The sequence below is a fragment of the Perca fluviatilis genome, chromosome 15, assembly GCF_010015445.1.
Source record: "Perca fluviatilis chromosome 15, GENO_Pfluv_1.0, whole genome shotgun sequence".
In the NCBI taxonomy this organism is placed as follows: domain Eukaryota; kingdom Metazoa; phylum Chordata; class Actinopteri; order Perciformes; family Percidae; genus Perca; species Perca fluviatilis.
The window spans coordinates 10,268,483-10,290,838 of NC_053126.1; the positions used below are offsets into that span (position 1 = coordinate 10,268,483).

Here is a 22,356-nt window from a genome sequence, read left to right on the forward strand (position 1 = left end):
CTTAAAATCATAGTGACATAAAGGAAACAACAGTATTTATGTATACAAAGTATTTTTTTAGTATTAATAAGTAGCCTAATGTTTTATATTTGTTATGTTTCTTTGCATGTTTAAAGCTATAGTGCGTAGTTTCTGTCTCCCCCATGAGGAATTGTAAGTAATGACAACAAAACGCATCCACATGATACAAGCCTTCCGTGATCGCGCACCACCCCCACAGCCTCCTCCACACAGTTGCTAGTAGCCAAGGAGGACACGGAGGATTAAAAAAGCATGATGGACTCTTCAAAAGAGGTTATTATATTCGCTCGATTTTCTGCGTGCGAAAGTCGCCGGACGAGTCCAGCTTCTGAACATAGCCATACTGAGAAATACAGAGAGAGTTTTGTGTGGAGCTGATGGTCTTAATTAGCTTTGTACAACTAATTTTGCAATAGCTTGTATGTAACGGACGTTCATTACTGTAATATGAAAAGTTATGCACTAAAGCTTTAACTTAAAGTGCTCACATAATGATCATTTTCAGGTTCATAATTGTATTTAGAGGTTACTGTATATCAGAATAGGTTTACATGGTTTAATTTTCAAAAAAACATATTTTTGTTGTACTGCACATTGCTGCAGCTCCTCTTTTCACCCTGTATGTTGAGCTCTCTGTTTTAGCTACACTTCTGTTCCATCTTTGTTGGGAGTTGCACATGCGCAGTAGCTAGGTAAGGACTACTAGCCAGTCAGAAGCAGAGTACGAGGGAGTGTCACGCTAGCAGCTAAGCGAGCATTATAACGTGTGTTACAAAGTGACGCACGTTCGTCTCTGAAGTAAAGGCTGGACTACAATAGAGCTGTTTGGAGCAGTTTGTGTTTTCTGTTGGAGATGGTAAGTCCCTTTGGGGTGGACTTTGGGCTTTTTCACTTTTTAAACCTATAACGTGCACAAAAAAGATATATAACACAATAAAGGAAAGGGGAAAAGCCAAAAAGCATAATATGAGCACTTTAACATGCTTATTTTAGACATGACTCCAGAAAACAATTATGTATGTTTACTAATGATTTTTAGTAATGACTACTAATGTAAACTTGATTTGTCTACTGCATCAACTTACCGATGGTTTAAGGCAACAGGTTTCCACGCACATTTCTAGTAAAGTCAACTAATTCGGCATAACACTGCAAAAAAAAATATTAATATGATTATGAAGCTTCCATTTTGTGAGCACAGCAGTTTGCTTCATGCAGGTTACTGCGGTTTCATCACTGCTAGCAGCATCAATCTTCATTCTTCCTCTTGACACTCCATGTTCCCCGTTTATTATCCGTTCCCCATTTACTCTTTTTACTCCACACATCCATCTCTCATGTAGTGCTTTTGCTCTCCATACCAACCATTCTCATTATTTTTATCACTCTTTCCAACTTTGAATTTACTAATATCTCTATCTGGCCCCTATATCTCAATTCCTCCCCCTCTTCCTCTACATCGTTGATTCCCATGCTCTGCTGTGTTCGAGAAGAAATTGTGCTTCCGTGCCTCCAGCATTGATACATTGTTGCTATGACAGCACTGGTGCAAGTGGGTGAAATGGGTAGGTCGAAGGATAACAGATGCATTGATGGTGGCAAATGTATTGTGCTTTGATCGAGCGTGCAGCTTAACTTTTGGTCCCGTATGTGAGAAGCAGCAAATGTTAAACTCACAGCTGCCCCCACAATATATGCATTTGTGTGCTCGTGTATGTGGAGGAGGAGTATTGTTGTAATAGATTCTGAAAGTGTCAGAATTCATCTTCTGCAAATGAAAAACCTCCAGGACATTCTAACCACATGAAAAGCAACGGACTATAAACTATAATCAATAAGTACGGTATATGATTTATGACTTCTTTCAAGGAAAGCCAAGGCACCATTACTGTACATAACATAACATTTTCTGATCTTTTCAAATCTGTCATTGTAAAAAAAGTTAGAGGACAAAACATAGATGCTAATATTCTATGCTAATAGAATATTTGCCAGGCACCTTACTAAGTTTACTTATTCCAAATGGCATTTCAGCCATTGTCAAAATACCTATTGTGGTTTGTGATACACAAGAATATTCTGCAGAAAAATGACCTCACCCTTATGACCAGGGGGCTTATCGTTCCTCCACAAACTGCCATAACACTGAAAGTGTTTGGTACTATAATTAATACTGTCATATAGGGAGAGAAAATCACCCACAATATGTGCTTTTATCAGATTCTTATGGGATTACTGATGAGCACATGCAATATTGAAATCTCCCCTGGAAAAATAAATCCTTTCTGATTGAAACTTTACTTCATCCATTCATTTTCATTAGCTGCAACCAGGTCTGTTGAGCTGCAATGTAAGCCCCGCCCTCTTTCCCAGTCAGTTGGTTGGTCCAGAAATTGATCCAAATGCATTGAGTTTCCTATCGATTCATTTCTTAGTTCATAGTGCGGTGACATGATATGAATAGGTCATGAAATTAAAACCCTTAGGCCTATCTTCATTACTGTAATGGCTGTTTGACGATTATCTATACACATCTATTTATTGAAACCACATTGAGATAGTGCCTTATTGGAATTTCCTGTAAATTGATGTGGGCATCCAAATACTTGATTGTTGATTACAGTATGTATGTGTTTCAGTCTGAAATAATGAATGGCTAAGTAATGACTGTTTCGTTCGTTCTATGGTTGATCCATCTTGTAGATTTTACTTTTTTACTGTTTTTGTTCAGGGACCTCATGTCTGAACATTTTAGACTTGCTGAGCCTCTCATCTCTCTGAGTTAACAACAGGGACTGTATATTCTAAAACCAGGAGATGGCTGGGGCAGTAGGGGCTAATTACTTGTCTAGCTGTAGGTCTTTGTCAATAACACTCTTTAAGTGTCGGGCCTCATGTTGGTCTTTGATAACTGTTAGAGTTGCAGCTATGTTGTTTATGGAAGCTTTAGTTAATTATTCACTTTTCTGACCATGATTTTTATGGATTAAAACCTGTTGATTTAAAGATTTAAATCCATAACATACAAGTTGAAATCTTACTAGCTTCTGCAGTTTTGAGAGACAGCAAGAATGCTTTTTTGAAAAGACCTTTTCCTTACCATAACCGTGCAGGACCATGATTCCATTCTGCCCTCAATAGCATTATTGTAAAGGCTGCAATCTGACATTTCACTGACCTCAATCACTGAGTTATCCCCACTGCCTTTTGTAGTTCATATCATTCAATTTCTGTTTTCCATCATCTCCTGTGTGGCCTGGGTCCAAGCCACATGTCCGCTGCTATTCCCCAAATCCTGCCCTAGCTTCTAGCAAAAACAATCTGCTTCTTTCCGCATGGTTGCCATAACTGCTCTTGAGTTTCAACCCCAAGCTCTCACTGGCTTTAACCCCAGCACTGGGTTTTATTTCACCCTGGTTCTCTCCTAGAAACTCTTCAACCGCCGAACCATCTCACATGCACAAGCCTCACCATGGAACCACGCCCCCCAGGCCTTGCATCCAGTAATTTGGGGTTTAAAAGAAGCTGTGGTAGTAGTGGTGGAGTAGCGGTCCGTAGGGGGTCTTAGGTGCTCCGCTCCATTTATCCCCAGACCTCTGGGTCCTATTCTGTCATGCTCCATTGCATTACTTCTTCCTTTGAGGCATCCAGGAAATGGATACGATGTCATGCATGAGCAGCCATAGACGACAGTGGTCTAAAAGTCAAACAATGGAAAACAGGTATAGACACAAACACACAGCGAAGGTCAGTAAGGACAGAGACAAAGTGAGACAGACATAAAAAAAAAAGAAAAAAGAAGAGGGTTAGTTGAAAAGATCTTCTCAAGGCCTACACAACGATGAAGTATGAATTATAGATCAAACCTTAGAGAGGTAGTTAGAACACGCTTTCCGCTACTATCTCTTTCATTCCTTTCTGAATATTCTCACTGTGTGCTTGTACTGCTTCCTCACTCTCCAAAGATGTTTTTTTTTGCAGCCTGGATCATTGTCATTAAACACGATGCATCCAAGGTGATTTGTGTTTCAGTGTCTGTGACATTGTCTCTGCTCTGTGCTGCTGTGAAAAATAAGATTGTGGAGGAATCAAAGATCAAACGCAGCATCTCATCGGTTCTGTCTCGAGCTGTCTCTCCCACTGGCCGCTCTCTCTCCTCTCTTTCTGCCTTTTCTTTCTCATCATGCTCATTTATTTATATCTTCGTACATTTTTTTTTCCTACTTGAGCAACGAATCGCCACTCGACGCATGGGAATAAAGGCGAGATGGTCCAAACATTAATTTATGTGGATTTATATGGAGACAAACACAAAAATAAAATAAAAAATAGACGTATTGTTTATGAAGATGCACACATAGAAAAACAAATAGAAACCTTTAAACCCTGCAAAGAGTGAACAAGTAACATTTTGTTCAGCGGTGCTTAACAAAGTAGAACCGCTGCTTTTTGCAGGTTCCTCTTACAGTATGTATGGCCACTGAGGAATGCTCTGTTCCACTCACACATACACACGGTGAAGCTATCAGAGGATCCTCCTCTGTCTGTAGTTGTGTTTGTTTCATCTATAAGTGTTGTGTGAAGTGGAGAGGAAAGAGTGTTTTACTCACAGAAAACTTCTCAGCACCACACTGGCTGTGCTCCAGGGAACTGGCCTGGACGAGGCGAAAACATAACAACAGTGCAGACTGATGGAAACAAAGTGATACATGGAGACGTGAAACATACACAAACTGGAGGAAATTAAGAGACAGGAACTCATATCAAGGCTTGTGGAGAAATTAGAAGAGTTGAGAGACAAATAAAGCTAGAGGGAGCGGGAGAGTAGAGCAATCTAGAGAGACCTTGGAGGAGGAAGATAAAGAGCAAAAACTAGGTGCAGACAGAACAAGGATTCTTTTGGAGATTCTTGTCTGCTTGGGTTGTTTGCCAGTCAAATGGTGAATGTTTTTTTATTTACATTTTTTTTAACGAATACAGATGAGTATTACTGATCTGTCTATGTATTTGTATTTTTGGAGGTTCAGCACTTGATGATTTCACACATGCACATGCATGTATTTTCTTATTGTTAATGTACAAATTAATCTTTAGATGTTTTGATTGTAGTGTATGTATTTATATTTCATGGAGGTTTTGCACATGAAGAGTTTACATACTGTATGTTCAGGCATTTTCCACTGTTACTGTAGCGTGTAAATCAATTGGTCATTTATCTAGTTGTTGAAAGGACAGAATATGATATATCTCTTCTTATTACTTAATGGTTCTTTGTTTTTCGATGAGGTTGTTTTATCAGCTGGTTGGTAATCACTTGCAGGTTCCTGGCTACTGTTCATGAGGGGTTACAACCGCAAATGTCTCCGAAACGCTGAGAAAGGCCTATAGGGCTAAAACGCGTCTGTTCCTTTTTGCTGCCATGCATCATTAAAAGTATTACAGTATACATACTTATTTGTGAGTGCTGACGACTTGCAAATGTTGTGATTTTTGGGTCGGCGCCCATTATAAAGACGTTTGAGTTGAGCACGCCAGTTCTTTTGTTTGAGTCCCTTTGTTCCCCTCCTACCCAGGTTCAGGAAGACATCCACTGTGGGTGGGTATGCTCATGTGTACCAACTATTTATAGCGTACATTACGCTATAAATCTGTGCAAGAAGAGCGGGAAAGGGAATTTAAGGAAAAAGAGCTGAACTGTTGAATAATGTTGTGGGTACATATGGTGGATAGCAGGGGTTAGATAATGGGGATGCGTGTGTGTGTGTGTGTGTCCGCAGACGGTTGATTGACAGCTACGACGTTACCTTTCTCTGTCATGAAAATCACTGACCCATCAGCTAAATACCCCATGGTGCCATTTTGGCATAACAGTTACCATAGTGACCTGTCCCAAATCACTGTAGTGAATAGAAATAGGATTAATTCAAGGTCATAATATCAGCCTGTGGACACTCAGAGGGGTTGTCAGTTCAAATCGACTTTTTCTTTTCCTTTAATTGTTTGATAGGAGCTAAAGGTTTTTGCCTTTCAATAGAAACACTCAAAAGAATATATTGGTTTGATTAACTGTATGCCCATAGAAACATCCCTGTGCTTTTTCTTTCTTATTTTTCTTTTCTTTCTTCCTCCCCATGCTTGAAATCAGCATTTGAATTTCGAGGCACACCCACTTTAAATCAGTCTTTTAAGTCTGTCTAAGATCTTCTGACTCATGGTGGAATGAATGAAATCAATTCAGTCAAGGGTCAATTAGTACATCCTATGACAAAACAGGTTTACATATTTACACTTTTAATGGAAAATTTACATTCAGGAACTATTATGTGATTGTTTCTGTGTTTCATATAATTTCATATTTTGGGTTTTCTCCAAAACTACTCCGGGAACGGTTGTTTTGCTAGTTATGCTAGATCACACTTCTCGAAACATCCCACTGCAGTCAGTCACAGGGTCAAAAGAGAGTAATGGATGGAAAATAAGCCAGAATCCTCAGTACCTAAATCCGTTGAGTACTGGCATTAATCTATTGTCATTTTGTCCGTTAAGACTGTCGAACTTTATGCAATGCCGCTAAGACTCCCTCGGAGGAACTATCAACGTTACCTTCTGGAGTTGAGAGCTACTAAGTAATTTACCTTACTTTCCTTAATTTATTAGCAGGTGTTAAACTTTTTTTTAAGATTATTTTTTGGGCATTTTAGGTCCTTATTTGTATAGGACAGCTTAGATTTGAAAGGGGAGAGAGAGGGGTAATGACATGCAGCAAAGGGCCGCAGCTCTGATATATGGGCACCCGCTCTACTAGGGGAGCTAACCAGGCACCCGGCAAATGTTAATCCAACGTGTCTTTCCTTTATTTCTTCTTTTTTTAGTTGCAGTATAGCAACTAGCCCTGTTTATGTTTTTTTTATAACCTATTTCTTAATCAAACACCAGCAACAGCAAAACACTGGGATGTTGTGGCTGCCACTGCCTGGGGAAATGTCACTGCACTGTGTGCAGAGTGTGAACACCCGTAAACAAAGCATGAGTTCACATTCTCCTAAAAACGTACAGAAATATGTCCAGTTTATTTGTATTAAATGTTTCTTTGTCATTACGTTGTATAATTCAAAACAAGTGATTCATTTCGCCAAACACTTCTAAACCAAACTGTGCCTGGCCTGGCCTGGCCTGGCCTGCATACATAACACTGCACTGTTGCCTCCCACAACATTAGTGTTACAAGCCTCTCTAGTGAATTAATATTATTATCATAATGTAATGAATTAACCATAATCATGTGAATATTTTAGAATTTCATTAGTTTCATTACTGAGTATTTCTTCTTCAGCATCACCACAAAGTTGCTCTCTGAATGCACAGTAGAAGACAGGAGGTCCGATTGCGTAATGAACTGCATGCCTGAGTATAATCAGACACTAATTACACACAGATTGTAAGCACAAATTGAATGAAAGACGCACTGCAAATTTACCCTGCACTTTCATGTGCATAAATCTGCCCCTCTTTGTTTTAACATGTCAATGTCAATGTTCAATGGGTACATACTGTATATTATTTGCAGGGGACACAATTCTAAATGAGAGAATCATGTGCCGCCAGCAACATTCGGTAAATACAATTACATTTGAACTGACAGTGGCCCAGCTCCAAAAGTCATGGAGAAAAGATATGGATCCTCTCCAATTCCAACACCTGTCACAGGGTTTCTTCATTTTTGCTAATAAAGCAGAAGAGACACGCTGATTTGATGTGAATGCCAACAGCATCCTATTCTGTTAACATTAGGCTTAATTGCCACTGTCAATCATAAGTGTGTTTCCATGGCAACATTGGATCAATATGAGCACATTCAGAAACCTAGATTCCATTTCACATTAGGGGAAGGGTCTGAAGTGTAATGTGTGTGTGTGTGTGTGTGTGTGTGTGTGTGTGTGTGTGTGTGTGTGTGTGTGTGTGTGTGTGCGGTGTGTGTGTGTTCGTGCGCATGCATGGATTTACACAGTATAGCATTGTTCCAAAGTTGAAGATAACTGCTCTTAAATATGTTTAGGAAGATGGAATATGCTAAATATATTTGTATAACAATGGCTGAGTTTTGGCTTCTATTAGGCTAGTCTATATCCTTGACGTTCCACTTCCGAGATTGCTCCGGTGCCACAGGAAATTCCGCCGGATGCATGTATTTTCGACAATGTCCGTTTCCTTAATTCCGCCTTCTTTGTGTTGGAATTTTAAACTCCGGTGGATTCATGAGGACTATGGTTAACCCTCCTCCACGCCGCAGCGTGCGGCAAAGCGAGACTACTATTAGGCTAACATGCAATGTTTCTAACAAGGGTTGGGATAACACACCATAAAATGGTTTGTCGGCCTCTGCACTTTAGCTCTGTGTGATACATACACGGAGAAGGCTCTCCTCACTCACTCTTTTAATATTCCAAATTATTTGTTCAGATGTATTATAATGATAGCACTTAACAGTTGATTGGTTTGTTTACAGACCCTATTGACAGTCAGTTGTAAAATGTGCCAATGAATGATGTTCAATATTTAATTAACTGCAGTCAATCAGTAGCTGTAGTTGTATTCTCTTTGTGGTGCATGGCAGTAATTAAATTGCAAGATGAGGCTTGTGAAAAAGGAGGATTTGTGTTATCAAATGTATTACTGGAAAAGGTGGAAGTAGGACAGTCAGACACCTGCAGCTACCCCTGTGCCACCTGTTCATCTGTTGCTTTCCTTCATTTCTGCTGCTCTGACCTACTCAGATTAGATGGCTGTATTTGCTCCACAAGTGCAGGTCCAAAATAACTGCCATGAAAAGAAGCTTGATACTGGAGCTTATCATGTGATATTAAACAATTTAGATGAAATATTTGGCATAGAGATATTAAAAATAAAAAAATTACAAAACAATTTGCTTGTATGGATATTGTATTTTCAAATTATGTACTTGCTTGGACACAATAGGACAAATATATCTCCTAATTTAAAGAAATCTTATAACAGGAAAAAGCTTGATCTGTCTACATCGTACAAATGGATCATAGTTATGAGTCATGCTCTTTCCCTGTTCTGCATGTCCCATATTCCTAATTATGTAATCGTATTCCCAAACACGCACACATACAGAGCTTCTGTGCTTCCTGAATCCTCCCTCATGTAAACCCTTTGGGTTTCCCTATGTGGAGCACCAAATGAGATCACGTCTCATGTCGAAGGGATAATCCTCAGACATCAGAGAGCAAGACAATCAATTGCAAGGGAGTGGTGTAGGGCTGCATACAGACTAGTACTGGAATAGTACAGTACACATTTGGAATATCTATAATGTCTGCAGATAGTATGTGCAGGTGTTTGGGTAAAACACATCAGTCCCAACTGAGCTAGCAGGCCAGAAGTTTGTGTGATTTGTGATGTTTAGGTTAATGCTATCTTACAACTTCTCTTAACAGCTAAAAAGAAAACAACTATTTGATAATTTGCCCAATTGTTTAGCCAAGAAATATCAACCATGATTGGGATATTTGTTGTTTGTTGTGCTATGGATTACTACAAAGTTGGCTAAGTGGTCATTTTAGCACATGTGTAGACACGTGTGTTCAAATCAAATCAATAAGATTATTGACCACTGGGGGTTGGCTAGAGTGATTTGATGTACCCATAGTGATTTGTGGTCGCATTCACGCGTGTTTTCTTGCTGTTAGTCGTGAACTGTCTGTCACCAGTGACTGTCTATATCCATTTGTTATATCAATCAGTCAAACACATTGACAACTGTATCTCTTTTGCTATGTGTCTGCCTAATAAAAGGTCACAGGTAAACTAGCAGGTGCCTAAGGTCATTAGATCTACATGATAATGTGCCATTTCACACATGCTTTAGGTATTGCAATTTTCTGTAGTAATAAGTAGATAAAAAAAAAAAAAAAAAGAGGATGGACCTGATTCTCTGCTAGCACCTCCGGGAAGCGTGCACCGGAATAGATTGGAATGAGTTCAATTCCCTGTCAGAATTAGAAAGAGGTCTGAATTTAGAGCATGAGGATGAAATCTGACCTGTTCCTTGGAGAAAGAGAAAGATTTTTAATTTGTTGTTTTCATGGAATGATGATGGAAATCTTGAGTGTAAAACATAGGAGATGTGGTATGAAAGACATAAGATTAGAGAGAGTACACCTAAATAGACAAACTGTGTAATATCATAGACAGAATACCATCACTGTTGTTCAGAATGCTTTGACTTATACTGTATTATTATTTGTAATGGCCCAAGTGCCTGTGAGCATACATGCATACTCTTAAATGAGGACATGCATGTGTTTGAGTGTGTACGTCAACACATGCACATGTATGTTTCAGGCCATGTGTACAGTTTACTGTGCATGTTTGTGTAATGTGTGTGTGTAAGTGTAAGTATGTTTTTTCCTAACTGCTTGGAGGACAATGTCCTAATGCCTAATCCTCTACTTATGTAAACATTTGACTGCTATTCAAATGACATGCAGACAGTATAGAGAGCTTTGGTTTGGCAGAGAGAGAGTCATAACAAGGAATGTCTGGAAATAATGTGCTGTCAGCATTTGGGTGATTCATTCTGCACTTTGTGTTCACAAAAAGATATCCGTTAAGGACTGAGGAAAGATTGGCAGGTACGTGTACATAGGTATCGCTCAAAGCTTGATGACCTCTTAGCCTCACGAGGTGAGGCACCAAGGGGGGATGACTAAGTGCAGATGCAGTAGACTAAAAGGGGAGCTGTTGGGGCAATGCAGCATGCATATATTAACATGATGAGAATGAACACCAGATGAAGAAAAACCCTGAGGAAAATTTAGATTGATTGTGGAATGCCTGCAGGGAATAGAATAATTATGAGACGATGAAAAGTTACAGGAATCTGGTGGAGTCTAAATTCGTTTACCATTCATTTAGATGCATGACTCAAGATTGTTTATTTATTAATTTATTCTTCTATATATATATATATATATATATATATATATATATATATATATATATATATATATATATATATATATATATATATATATATATATATATATATAAGTTAGCAATACAAATAATTTAAAAAGGAAGACATACAAATTTGTCTTTGCCATTATGCATTATATTTATAAACTGTGTTGCTTTTTCTCTTATGTTTCTTTTTTGTATTCTCCTCTACAGATTCTCTATTACTCCAAGGATCCATCCATTTGACTGAGTCACAGCTGAAGCCAAAGGAGAGACTATGAAGACAAGCTGTCTCACCCCGCATTGCAGCCCAACAAAATATGACATAACATGGATCCTCTGCTAATCACCATGACCATAAAGCTGTGAATGGCATTGTGAAGCCTTCACCCCTTTCTCAGCACCCAATCCAGACCCTTCTCTTTTAAAATCCTTCATAGCAACCGTTGTTGCTTCCCCTGTCTCCTGCAAACGCGACCTCCTTTCCTGCCTGCCCCTACGTTTCTGTCCTTAATTATTATTTAGATTTCTTTTCTTTCGCATCATGCAGGGTGCATCAACCACCTCCACTCTCCTTTTACTTATTCTCTCCTCCTTCATATTCTTCTCCCACATTCCCTACATGGTCAATGGGGACTGCTGGCTCATTGAGGGGGACAAAGGCTATGTGTGGCTGGCTATCTGCAGTCAGAACCAGCCGCCGTACGAGACTATCCCCCAGCACATAAACAACACGGTCCATGATTTGAGATTGAATGAGAACAAGCTTAAAGCTGTGCTCTTCAGCTCCATGTATCGGTTCACCAACCTGACTGATCTCAACCTCACCAAGAATGAAGTAAGCTATATTGAGGATGGAGCCTTTGCAGGACAAGCCAACCTACAGGTAAGGGGGAATGGGTGATACATCTTTGGAGCCTAACACAAGAATATATTTCACAGTGCAGTCAAACTTGGTTTGTGACTTTCATTTGGAGACAGCTTGAGTAAGACTTTGTTTTAGTGGGAAAAACTACTTCCAGAAAATGTGATGCTTAATTCTTTAACATTTCATTGAACTACATTTCCGTGGAATTCCTCTACTTCAATATTGAAAGTAAGACACTTTATTGTAGTGAAATGTTCGCTGAATGTATGGAACATGCATTAAAAGGAGACCATAATTAATTGAATAATATGACTGTGCTAACGGTTTCATCATTTTCCTCAGTAAATTCACTTGCAGTTGGGTGAGTGTACTGATGATAAAAAAACAAACAAAAAAACTACAAAGTCTAATGTGTTCTCCTAGTCTCTCAGTTAGCCTTAAATTATGCAACTTGCAATGGTGGAAGTATTCAGATCCTTTACTTAAGTAAAAGTGCTAATACTACACTGCAAAATACTCAGTTACAAGTAAAAGTCCTGCACTTAAAATGTTACTTAAATAAAAGTATGTAAGGATCATCCGGAAAATGTAAAAAGTATTAAAAGTAATCGATGCAGAAAAATCCTCCCATTTTGGAAACAATCAAAAAAGTTCTGTCAATCAAGTGTTTAATCATTCCAGCTGTACTTGTAGGCCTATATATTGTTAGTATAATTTAAAATGAAATGTATTTTATAAACTACATGTGTTTTGTGTGCAAAAATCTTAAGAAACACGCCGACTTATTGGGACTTTAGCTTATTCACCATATCCCCCAGAGTTAGACAAGTCGATACACACCCTTCTCATTTCAGTAAGGTTTGTAACTGTCTGACACCCCCAGCTCTAGCCTAGCTTAGCACAGATCCTGGAGGTAACGGGTTCCAATTAGAATAAGTGACAAAATAACGCAACACAACATGTTCCAGTTTACATGTTGTAATTTGTATAGTTACAGGGTGTACAAATGTGGCGGGGAGTGGGATATTTTAACATAATTATAAATATATACTGGGAGGGAAAACTGAAGACAAGGGGTGGGAAATTAGGGACAGACAACGCCACCTGGGGACTTGCACCCTAGGATATGAAAACCAAATTCTAATAAGGACACAGGTTAGAAACTGATGAGGCAGAGACAGTAGATAAAACAGAACACGTGTTTATTAACAAAAATGATTTAAAAAACGACAACTGTAACAATACTAAAAAACTCCAATGAAATACATATAATAAACTCAAAACGGTGGGCTGGGGCTTCAGTGGGGGCAGACTACGGGTAAGGATACCCCGTCTCCCTAGTCTGGGAGGCAACACCGAAATATATTCAAAGTAAACCAACTTAATAAATAAACTAAAAAAAAGAAAAGGCAAACCTAACAAAAACAAAGTAAAGCAGAACAGCAACAGGTGAACGTAAAACACAAAAGGCACGTTAGTTGGAGGGACAACTTTAAATCACCAACAAAGAATAAAAATGGGTCACCCTACTCACCACCTTCAGCAGGCAACCACCACCAGGGACCAGCAAAAGACAAAACTGAGCCAGCTGAGGGCTTTTATACTGCACCTGGGCAGGGGGAGGAGCTAAGGCAGGAGTTTTACTGGACTACTGGTGTTGCGTTCACAACACCTCACTGTGGTTCACTACACAAATAACAAGGTCACTATGCTTTTACTATCTAGTAATTGTTGACTCTATTACTCCAACTCTGAGTGAACTCTCTGCTCCTCACCACAGGGCTTCAGGTTCTGCGAGCAAATCACTCCACCCAAGTAGCAGAAGTAGCAGTGCTTCGCCTTTCTGAGAATATAGTTCCCAGTTTGTATACGGTTAGGAGACTGCTGTGTCTCATGTGACCTTGTTATTTGTACACCCTGTGACTATACAAATCACAGCATGTAAACAGGAACACGTTGGCGTTATTTTGTCACTTAGTCGGAGCAGTAGGCTAATTGGAACCGGTTACCTCCAGGATCTGTGCTAGGCTTAGCTAGCGCTGGGGGCGTCAGACAGAGTTACAACACACACAGAGATGAGAAGGCTATGTATCGACTTGTCTAACTCTGGGGGTTACGGTGAATAAGCTAAAGTCCCAATAAGTCGGTGTGTTCCTTTAATTTGTAAAGTAACTAAAGCTGTCAGATTAATATAGTGGAGTAGAAGTAGAAAGTGGCATGAAAAGACTCAAGTAAAGTACAAGTACCTCAAATTTGTACTTAAGTACAGTACTTGAGTAAATGTACTTAGTTACATTCCACCACTGGCAACGTGTATTGAGGTACGAAAATATTTTACTTAACAACTTGATGAATGAAATCTGCTGCATTGCTTAAACAGAGTCTACTGGACAAGTGACACAGTGAGACAATCACACGGGTTGCCAACAAAACCCCAATTGTACCACATTGCCTAAACCATTGACAGTATAAGGAGTAAGAGGACAATTTGTTATAAGTATACGTTGTACAGAAACAGCGCACATATCCTAAAGCAACTACACGTTAACAGAAAGTTGAATAAATATTTTTGGAGCAATTATGTTGCTTACCCTCCTGAGCTCTGTTCTAGAAAATGCTGCAGCATGACCGAATCTCATTAGTTGAATTCAAATGCTACTATAATGAGTATAAATTAGGACTAAAACTGGGCCGACAATGAAAAATAAAATAAAAATGCCCCAATGCTAATTTTATGTGCTCCTCTTGCTTGTCGTCACTGTAAATGAGGGCAACCTCAGTGTCTCACAAGTTGAAATAAAGGTAATTGATTGATTGATTGATTGATTGATTGATTGATTGATTGATTGATTGATTGATTGATTGATTGATTGTTTGATTGATTGATTGATGTTTTCCCAGGTTCTTCAGCTGGGCTACAACAAGTTGACGAACATAACTGAGGGTATGATGAGAGGCCTTGGCCGCATGCAATGCCTCTTCCTCCAGCACAACCTTATTGAGGTTATTGCCAGCAATGCATTCTGGGAGTGTCCCAGCCTCAGCAGCATTGACCTGTCATCCAACAAACTTGGCCGCATTGACCCATCCACATTCACAGTTCTCAGTCGGCTGATGGTGTGTGAACTGGCAGCAAATCCATTCCATTGCGGCTGTGATCTTTATAGTTTCCTAACCTGGTTGGAGTCCTTTAATAATGTAACACACACCTATGACCGCCTCCAGTGTGAGACGCCCCGGGAAATGTTTGGCTACCCGTTACTTATCGCTGCTGGCCATACTGGTCGAAATGCCAAAAGCATTTTGTACCATCGCTGCAGAGATGGCGTGATGATTCCAGGAATGACTTCTCTACCACCAGATCTTGATGGTCCTTCCGGGATTGGACCAGAGATGTTTGGTGGTGTGGGGCCGTACCACCAGCCCACCACCTCTTCCTCATCCACGGAACACAGCATTCCCAGCATCAAGCTCAAACATGTCTCTTTGTCATCAGCCTCTGTCCTTGTGCAGATCCCAAATCCCTACAGCAAAATGTATATTCTAACACAATACAACCAGACCTTTGTGTCTGACGTCATGAACTTGAAAAACAGGAAGGAGATGATCACCCTCAGCAAGCTCAAGCCACACACCAATTACTCCTTCTGTGTAGCATCCATCCGCAACTCTCAACGTTACAACCACACCTGCGTCCAGTTTTCCACTCGGGCTCCAAATCAGGATGACATGCTGCCCACACCTTCCACAACTACTCACTACATAATGACCATTGTGGGCTGCCTTTTTGGCATGCTCATTGTTTTAGGCTTTGTCTACTATTGTCTACGTAAGAAACGGATGCATGATGAGAAGAGGAAGTCCATCTGTGTCAAGAAAACTATATTGGAAATGCGCTATGGACCAGAGGTGGCAGCAGCAGTGGCAAATGATCCATCAGCAGTCCATAAGCTTCAGGAACAGTCCAGAGAACATCACCAGTATCAGCACCAACATGGAGGCAAACTTCCCATGTCCGCATCCTCTAGTTCGGGAATGCTCCACTCAGCTAACACCAGTTCCTCCAGACTTTCCTCTATCCCACAAGTAGAAAAGATGGCCACTGCCTTTTCAGAGGCCATGGCTAGTAAAGGAAACTATATGGATGTCAGAACTGGAGGGGCAGGAATTGAGAGGTTGGGAGAGGGTGGGCATGGAGGGATGGACTTGAGGGACGATGATGGAAGTGATATTGGTGATGACTCAGATGATGACGGTCGTGGCTCTGCATCAGAGATTTCCACCATTGCCATGGAGGTGGACAAGGTTAACCAGATCATTAACAACTGCATCGATGCACTGAAACTGGATGCAGCAGCAGTTGCTGCTTCAGGGGCCTCTACTAACCTTATGTCCTGTTCCAATCCAACCTCCCCTCCCCCCACCAGCACGTCCTCCCTTACTCGTGGCCTAATCCCACTCTCCCAAGGGGTGACAGAGACGTGCCAAATCATTGCTCCCAACAAAATACCCCCTCCACCTCCACTCCCTGCTTTGAATGCCCCTCTCTCTGAGCGCCCAGGGATCAGTGGTGGTGGCTTTGTCGTCACTCCCCCCTACAGGCCCCCTCCACCAGCCACTGCTGTACGTCCTATTCAGCGACAAATGAGTGCAGATGCAGCTGTGGTTATTGTAAATGCTGTTAAGAAACAGTGCAGCACCACCTCTTGTGGCTCCATGGGTCGGGACAGGGAACGTGGAGGAGCTAGGGTGTATAGCCTGGATGTTCCTGAGCCACGTAGCCCAGATGCCTGTAATCAACAACAGCAGCACTACCCAGAACGGGCCAGTCCCGTGGGCTGTGGGGAGCCCCTAGAGAGGCTGCCTTTAGTGGGAAGTGGGAGCTGCGGTGGGGGGGGTGGTGGTGGTTGCGACAGTGGTGGTGTTGGTGCCCAACATAAGGACAGCCAGAAACAACACCATTACCATCAAAATCAACAAATACAACATCAGCAGCAGCAGCAGCAGCAGCAGCAGCAGCAGCAGCAGCTAGAGGTGCAGCAGGACTACCACTGCTCGGAGCACCGCCACTCCGTCCCAGCTCTATATTATGAAGGCTCCCACCAAGGCTCCCCAGCCCAAAAGGTTTCCTTTTTGAAGCCCCTGACGCGCTCCCGCAGGGATGCAGCATCTTACTCCCAGCTTTCGCCTGCCCGCCACCATTCCAGTTACTCTGGCTACTCCTCCAGCCCAGAGTACTCCTCAGAGAGCTCACTGAGGATCTGGGAGCGCTTTCGTCCCTACAGGAAAGGCCAGCGTGATGAGGCCTGTTATGTGACTGCCGGAAATGCCCTTAGAAAAAAGGTGCAGTTTGCTAAAGGCGAGGACCTGCATGACATCCTTGATTACTGGAAGGGGGTGTCAGCACAGCAGAAGCTGTGACTGGAGGACCAGGGATGGGTATTGTGGGAAAAATAGTTTGGATACTTCTTTTCCTGATAGGCCAGTGAGCCAGACAAAACAATATGAAGATGGGGAAAAAAATGTAGGACAAAATTTTGCCTTTGTTTTTTTTTGGCATGCTAGGTGTATAGAATATTGTGCTAAAGCAAGGACTGTGAAACTGTGCCTGGGATATGAGAGTTATGATGGTGTTTTATTTTACACTTTTTTGTAGCACCTTTTTTGGATCATTCTCATTTGGCGTTTGTGGGTTTTATTTATAGCACAGGGAGCAAATGCCAACTGTGTTATTTAGTACTCTTTGTGTGATCATGGTTTGTGATCCTAAGGACCGTCTTTATCAGTGCCATGTTTTCATCTATGGGTAATCACAGAAGTTAAATGCTGATATCCTTCATTTTAAGCTTGTGTGATCCAAGGTGTTGTTTCCTATTCGGTATTGGGTACTGTATTAATTTGCAGTGTGCACTTGGATATGCTTAGGCTTCTAAGTGAAGGGAGACTATGACGGGTGGGAACTCTGCTTAGTTACAAGTGACAACATGCCGTTTAGTGAACAGAGTTGTTAAATGCAGACCCTATCTCTCTTCCATGAGATCATACATGCAGCATAGGTATTTGCATGTCTATAGCATCTGTAACACAGAAAGAAAGAAGAAATTGGAATGAAATGAACAAATGAACACTTGACTGAAAACAGTCAAGTGGGCTTAAAGTTCCTGCAGCATAAGACATTTATGAGAGAGAGAGAAAAAAAAAAAAAAAAAAAAAAAAAAAAAAAAAAAAAAAAAAAAAAAAAAAAAAAAAGAGAGAGAGAAAAAAAAAAAAAAAAAAAAAAAGATTAAAGTGGAACCTTGGCCTAAAATAGTTGTGTGAGTAGCTGTGTTTGAACCCTTTGGTGTTCAACACATCTTTCAGCTAATGCTCTTGCATGGTTCAATGAGTGATGTAAAATATGTTGTCCCGCAGATGTCCCAAACTGTCCTAAACAACATTTTCCCAAGTAATGATCAGAATTGTGAGCATAATTTGAAGGAGTACAGAGAGAAATTCAAAGCAAGATGGATAATAAAAGAAAAACAAGATTTATTTATTTTTTCTGCAGCCACTGTGAATGTAATTAGATTACAATCAGTACACCACAGTACATTCCAAATCCTTTCTCTAACATTATAACGGATGAGGCACAGAGAGAAAGGACACTTATAATTACTGCCAACATGTCTGTTCTATTCTGGAAATTAATGCTATTGTTGTCTGTTGATAACCCAATTAGCCATCTTTGTGACAGGCATGTTCGCTTGCACTTTACGCCTCATGATTGTGTGTGTGTGACTGTGTGGTACACTGGTCAGTGTAAGTGGGTGTTGGCATGCCTTGTCAGATTATATTGTATGTACCCAAATTGACTTTGATTAATAGTTGTCATATTTCCCATTGGCTGGTTGTCTGAGTCTAAAAGATATTCGATTATTAATGGCATGGACAAATGTACAAATATCAACAATGTTTATTGTATTTTCCCAGACATACATCACATTACCATGATGCTCAGATATATCACAGTAGTGCATTGCCTCTTGCTAACACAGCCATAATCTAATCTCCATTCTTGTATAGTATCATTCATCCACCTGGCCTTTTCTACTGAAATGATCTACTTGGGATTTTCCTAAGTAGAAAAATCCCATTTCCTGGCATTCTGACAAAAGGCATCCTGCTTACACACAGTGCTGTGTTGCCTTTGAAGTTTTGCGTCATCAGCTAACATACACAATCTGAGACATCCTACCCTAAAAATGTGAAAACTGAATCAGTGGTCCTTGCGCCACATTTTTGTCCAGGGCTATATTCAAGAGAAAATAAGTTTAATTTTAGGAAGCTTTTTATCTCTCTTCACTTCTTTACTGTAGATTATGTTCCTTTGGCCCACCTCCCACTACCTGTCCTGCTCCTGCAGGTCCAATGGGTTATGGGTTTGGTCCTGTTGTGTTTGATTAAATGAGAAAAAGTGAGAAATTGCTTTTCTTCTGCACAGCACATAACACTGCTTTTCTTCTTTTTTTTTAGAGCAGTTGATTTTTTTAGCATGCACTTAATATTTATCGACGACGTTTCATTCACACCGATTTCATTTTTTCAGAAAATAGATTTTCAGGGGGACGGATGTATGTTCAACTGCTCTTCTGCTCAGATTTCATTCACACATTTGTTTGATTAATCTCTATGATACAGCATTACAGGCCCAACAGGGAATGTTGACAATGCTGGTGGGAGAAGTGCCAATTTTTGTCCAATGATTTATAAACAGTGATTTCACCATAGCTCCAATGAGTGCTGGAGGGGATATTGTTTTTCTCATTATTAATAATTTCTTGAAAGCCTTCTGCCAAAATAACCACAAGGTAGTCATGTAAAATGGAAAGACTAGTTTACACACAATCCATTTTTTATCATATATATATATATATGTATATAAAGTATCTACAGTTGTCACTCTACAGGATTGGAGCTTTCGATTAAACAGAGTACATTCTCAAATTATTTAAATCTCAAGCAGGACCAGAAATATTTCTCAAAACATTAGCCGCGTTATTCTATTTTTTTGTCCCACAAAGCCAGCATCAAACAAGAAACCCTTCTCTTCCTTCTCCTTATATCCTCATTGGACCCCTGGAGCGTGGCTCGCTCAGAGATCAACCTTCTCCTATCTGTGTATACTGCCAGAAAATCACAGATGCTTTCAATTTCAAAAACATGTTAATGATTTGATGCTCTCTTATATTTAACGCTGGGCCCAATTAAACTAAACTCTAGTTTCTTAGATTATGAATCACAGCCCAAAACGGGGAGTGGGTTTATGTCTAATCCGTTTCTAAATTACTAAAAGAGTTAAATGCTTCCATTAGCAAAGACAACAGTAAAAGGTCTCAGTCCTCCCATGACACACTGCACTTTTTCTGTCATTGAAGCAATCTCAGTCAAAGTGTGACTTTACTTTAACTGTCTGAGTGATCATCATCATTTAAGGGTAATCTGAGAAGGCAATACTAACTATTAATACAGAAAAATCAGTGTAGTCATTTTTTTTGCTTGATCCTTTACTGGATCATCATCATACAATGAAGAAGGAAAATGTATACAAACCTGTAGAACTGAAAGCCAAATCAATTCCCTCTAACCAGTAATCATTCAGCATATTACAATGCACATTATCCTTATTCCCACATAAAAGTGATAAGAAATAATCATGTTAACTAACAGGACTGGTAGACCAATACCTAGTGATAGGCCACAAGCATAATATAGGCAGAAAAATAGATTTGTAAAGATTAAATCATGTTGAGTAATTATAAGAAAATAACAGTCATAACACATGTTAAATAACCCATGTTGACTCGTTTACACCAATAGCAAGCCTATTTTTTTTCATGCTGTTTATTATGTGGCATATTAGAGGGATTTTTGAATAATTTTCTAACCCCATCCCCTTCCTAACACACGCACACACGCACGCATGCACTCACGCACGCACACACACACGTACACACACACACGCACACACACACACACACACACACACATACACCAAGAGTGAGTCAGAATGAGTCACAGTCTGACTAAACTAAACGACTGGGGAGTCTTTTCCTGAAAGGAAGGTAATGGGCAAGGTCTTCAAAGAGAAGACCGCAATAATACGGGGGCTTTGGCTCAATGCAGGCATACAAATGGGATAAAAGATGTGAAAGTACTAAAACTTACCATGCTGATTTGGTGTGCTGCTGAAAATTAATCATAAAGGCTCTGACACACCAACCCGACGGCCGACCTTCGGCAGAAAAGGCTGTCGGACTGACTGCCTCCCCGAGTTGGTCAAAAAAGTGCCCGGAACACCCTGAAGCGACGCCGAATTGAGCGTACGTTCTGCGCGTGCGCGAGACGTACTACATCTCCATAACAGCAGGCGACGCTAATCTGTATTTTGTCGCCCTGAAAAATGAAAACCGGCAGCTGATTGGACGAACGCTTCACACGGGTCTGGCTGCTCCCGGATTTTACAACCCAGCGTAATGGTGGCTCGTTCGGAATACTATACTCATATTTTACGAAGATAGTTAGTAATAGTTAGTAATAGGCCATGCAGTTGCTGAATCTGTTTCCATTTCAGATCGACAAAGGTCAGTTTAAAAGATTTTCGTCAGATTCTGATTGGACTGAACGCTTCACACGGGTCTGGCTGCTCCCGGATTTTACAACCGAGCGTAATGGTGGCTCGTTCGGAATACTATACTCATATTTTACGAAGATAGTTAGTAATAGTTAGTAATAGGCCATGCAGTTGCTGAATCTGTTTCCATTTCAGATCGACAAAGGTCAGTTTAAAAGATTTTCGTCAGATTTTGAGAGACGTTAGTTAGGCTCATCCCGCTTGTCATTTGCGGGTTAGCGCTCCACCAATCAGATTGGCCATTGAGTCTGACTGCCCGCCTTCCGATTCAACATGTCAAATCTGCCCAAATGAAGGCAGACGGTTCCTTTGACTGACGAAGGCACGGAACACACCGAACAGACTCGAGTCACTGACCTCGACAGACTGTCCGACCGCCGATAATCGGGTTGGTGTGTCAGGGCCTTAACACACACTCACACACACACACACACACACACACACACACACACACAAAGCATATTGTGGGAACAGGTCCTAGGCCTACATTAAGAAAATTCAGCATGTCTGACAACAGAAAGCACCCTTTCTTTAAAGCCTTAAGGAGGACAGCTTAATTTCCACCTAATTTCAAGGCAGGTGACAGACAGGTACACTGACAGTGGGTTGCAAATCCTTTCATTTGGTATCTTTAGACCTTTTGTCTAATAGTCTATTAAGTCCATTAGCTTACTGTGTGGGAGATTATGCTGTGTGGATAATGTGCCAAATTTGATGAATGGGAAACTATACTGTGTGCCGCCCAACCCTCCCGCCCCCTATGATAGCCACAGAAGGCATCATAAATTAAATAAAAGCATGCCATCTTTTCTGT

General features: G+C 40.5%; 1 protein-coding gene across 4 annotated transcripts in view; it reads left to right on the plus strand.

The window, feature by feature from the left end:
* Positions 1 to 18,059, plus strand: part of LOC120573826 (protein phosphatase 1 regulatory subunit 29) — a 76,652-nt gene extending 58,593 nt beyond the window's left edge. For all 4 annotated transcript variants that reach the window (XM_039823677.1, XM_039823678.1, XM_039823676.1 and 1 more), the window contains 2 exons: positions 11,218 to 11,890; positions 14,774 to 18,059. In XM_039823677.1, the coding sequence (XP_039679611.1) occupies positions 11,549 to 11,890; positions 14,774 to 17,293 (2,862 nt within the window). In that variant the 5' untranslated portion in view covers positions 11,218 to 11,548 and the 3' untranslated portion in view covers positions 17,294 to 18,059. The remainder of the gene's footprint in view (positions 1 to 11,217; positions 11,891 to 14,773) is intronic.
* Positions 18,060 to 22,356: the final 4,297 nt, after the last annotated feature.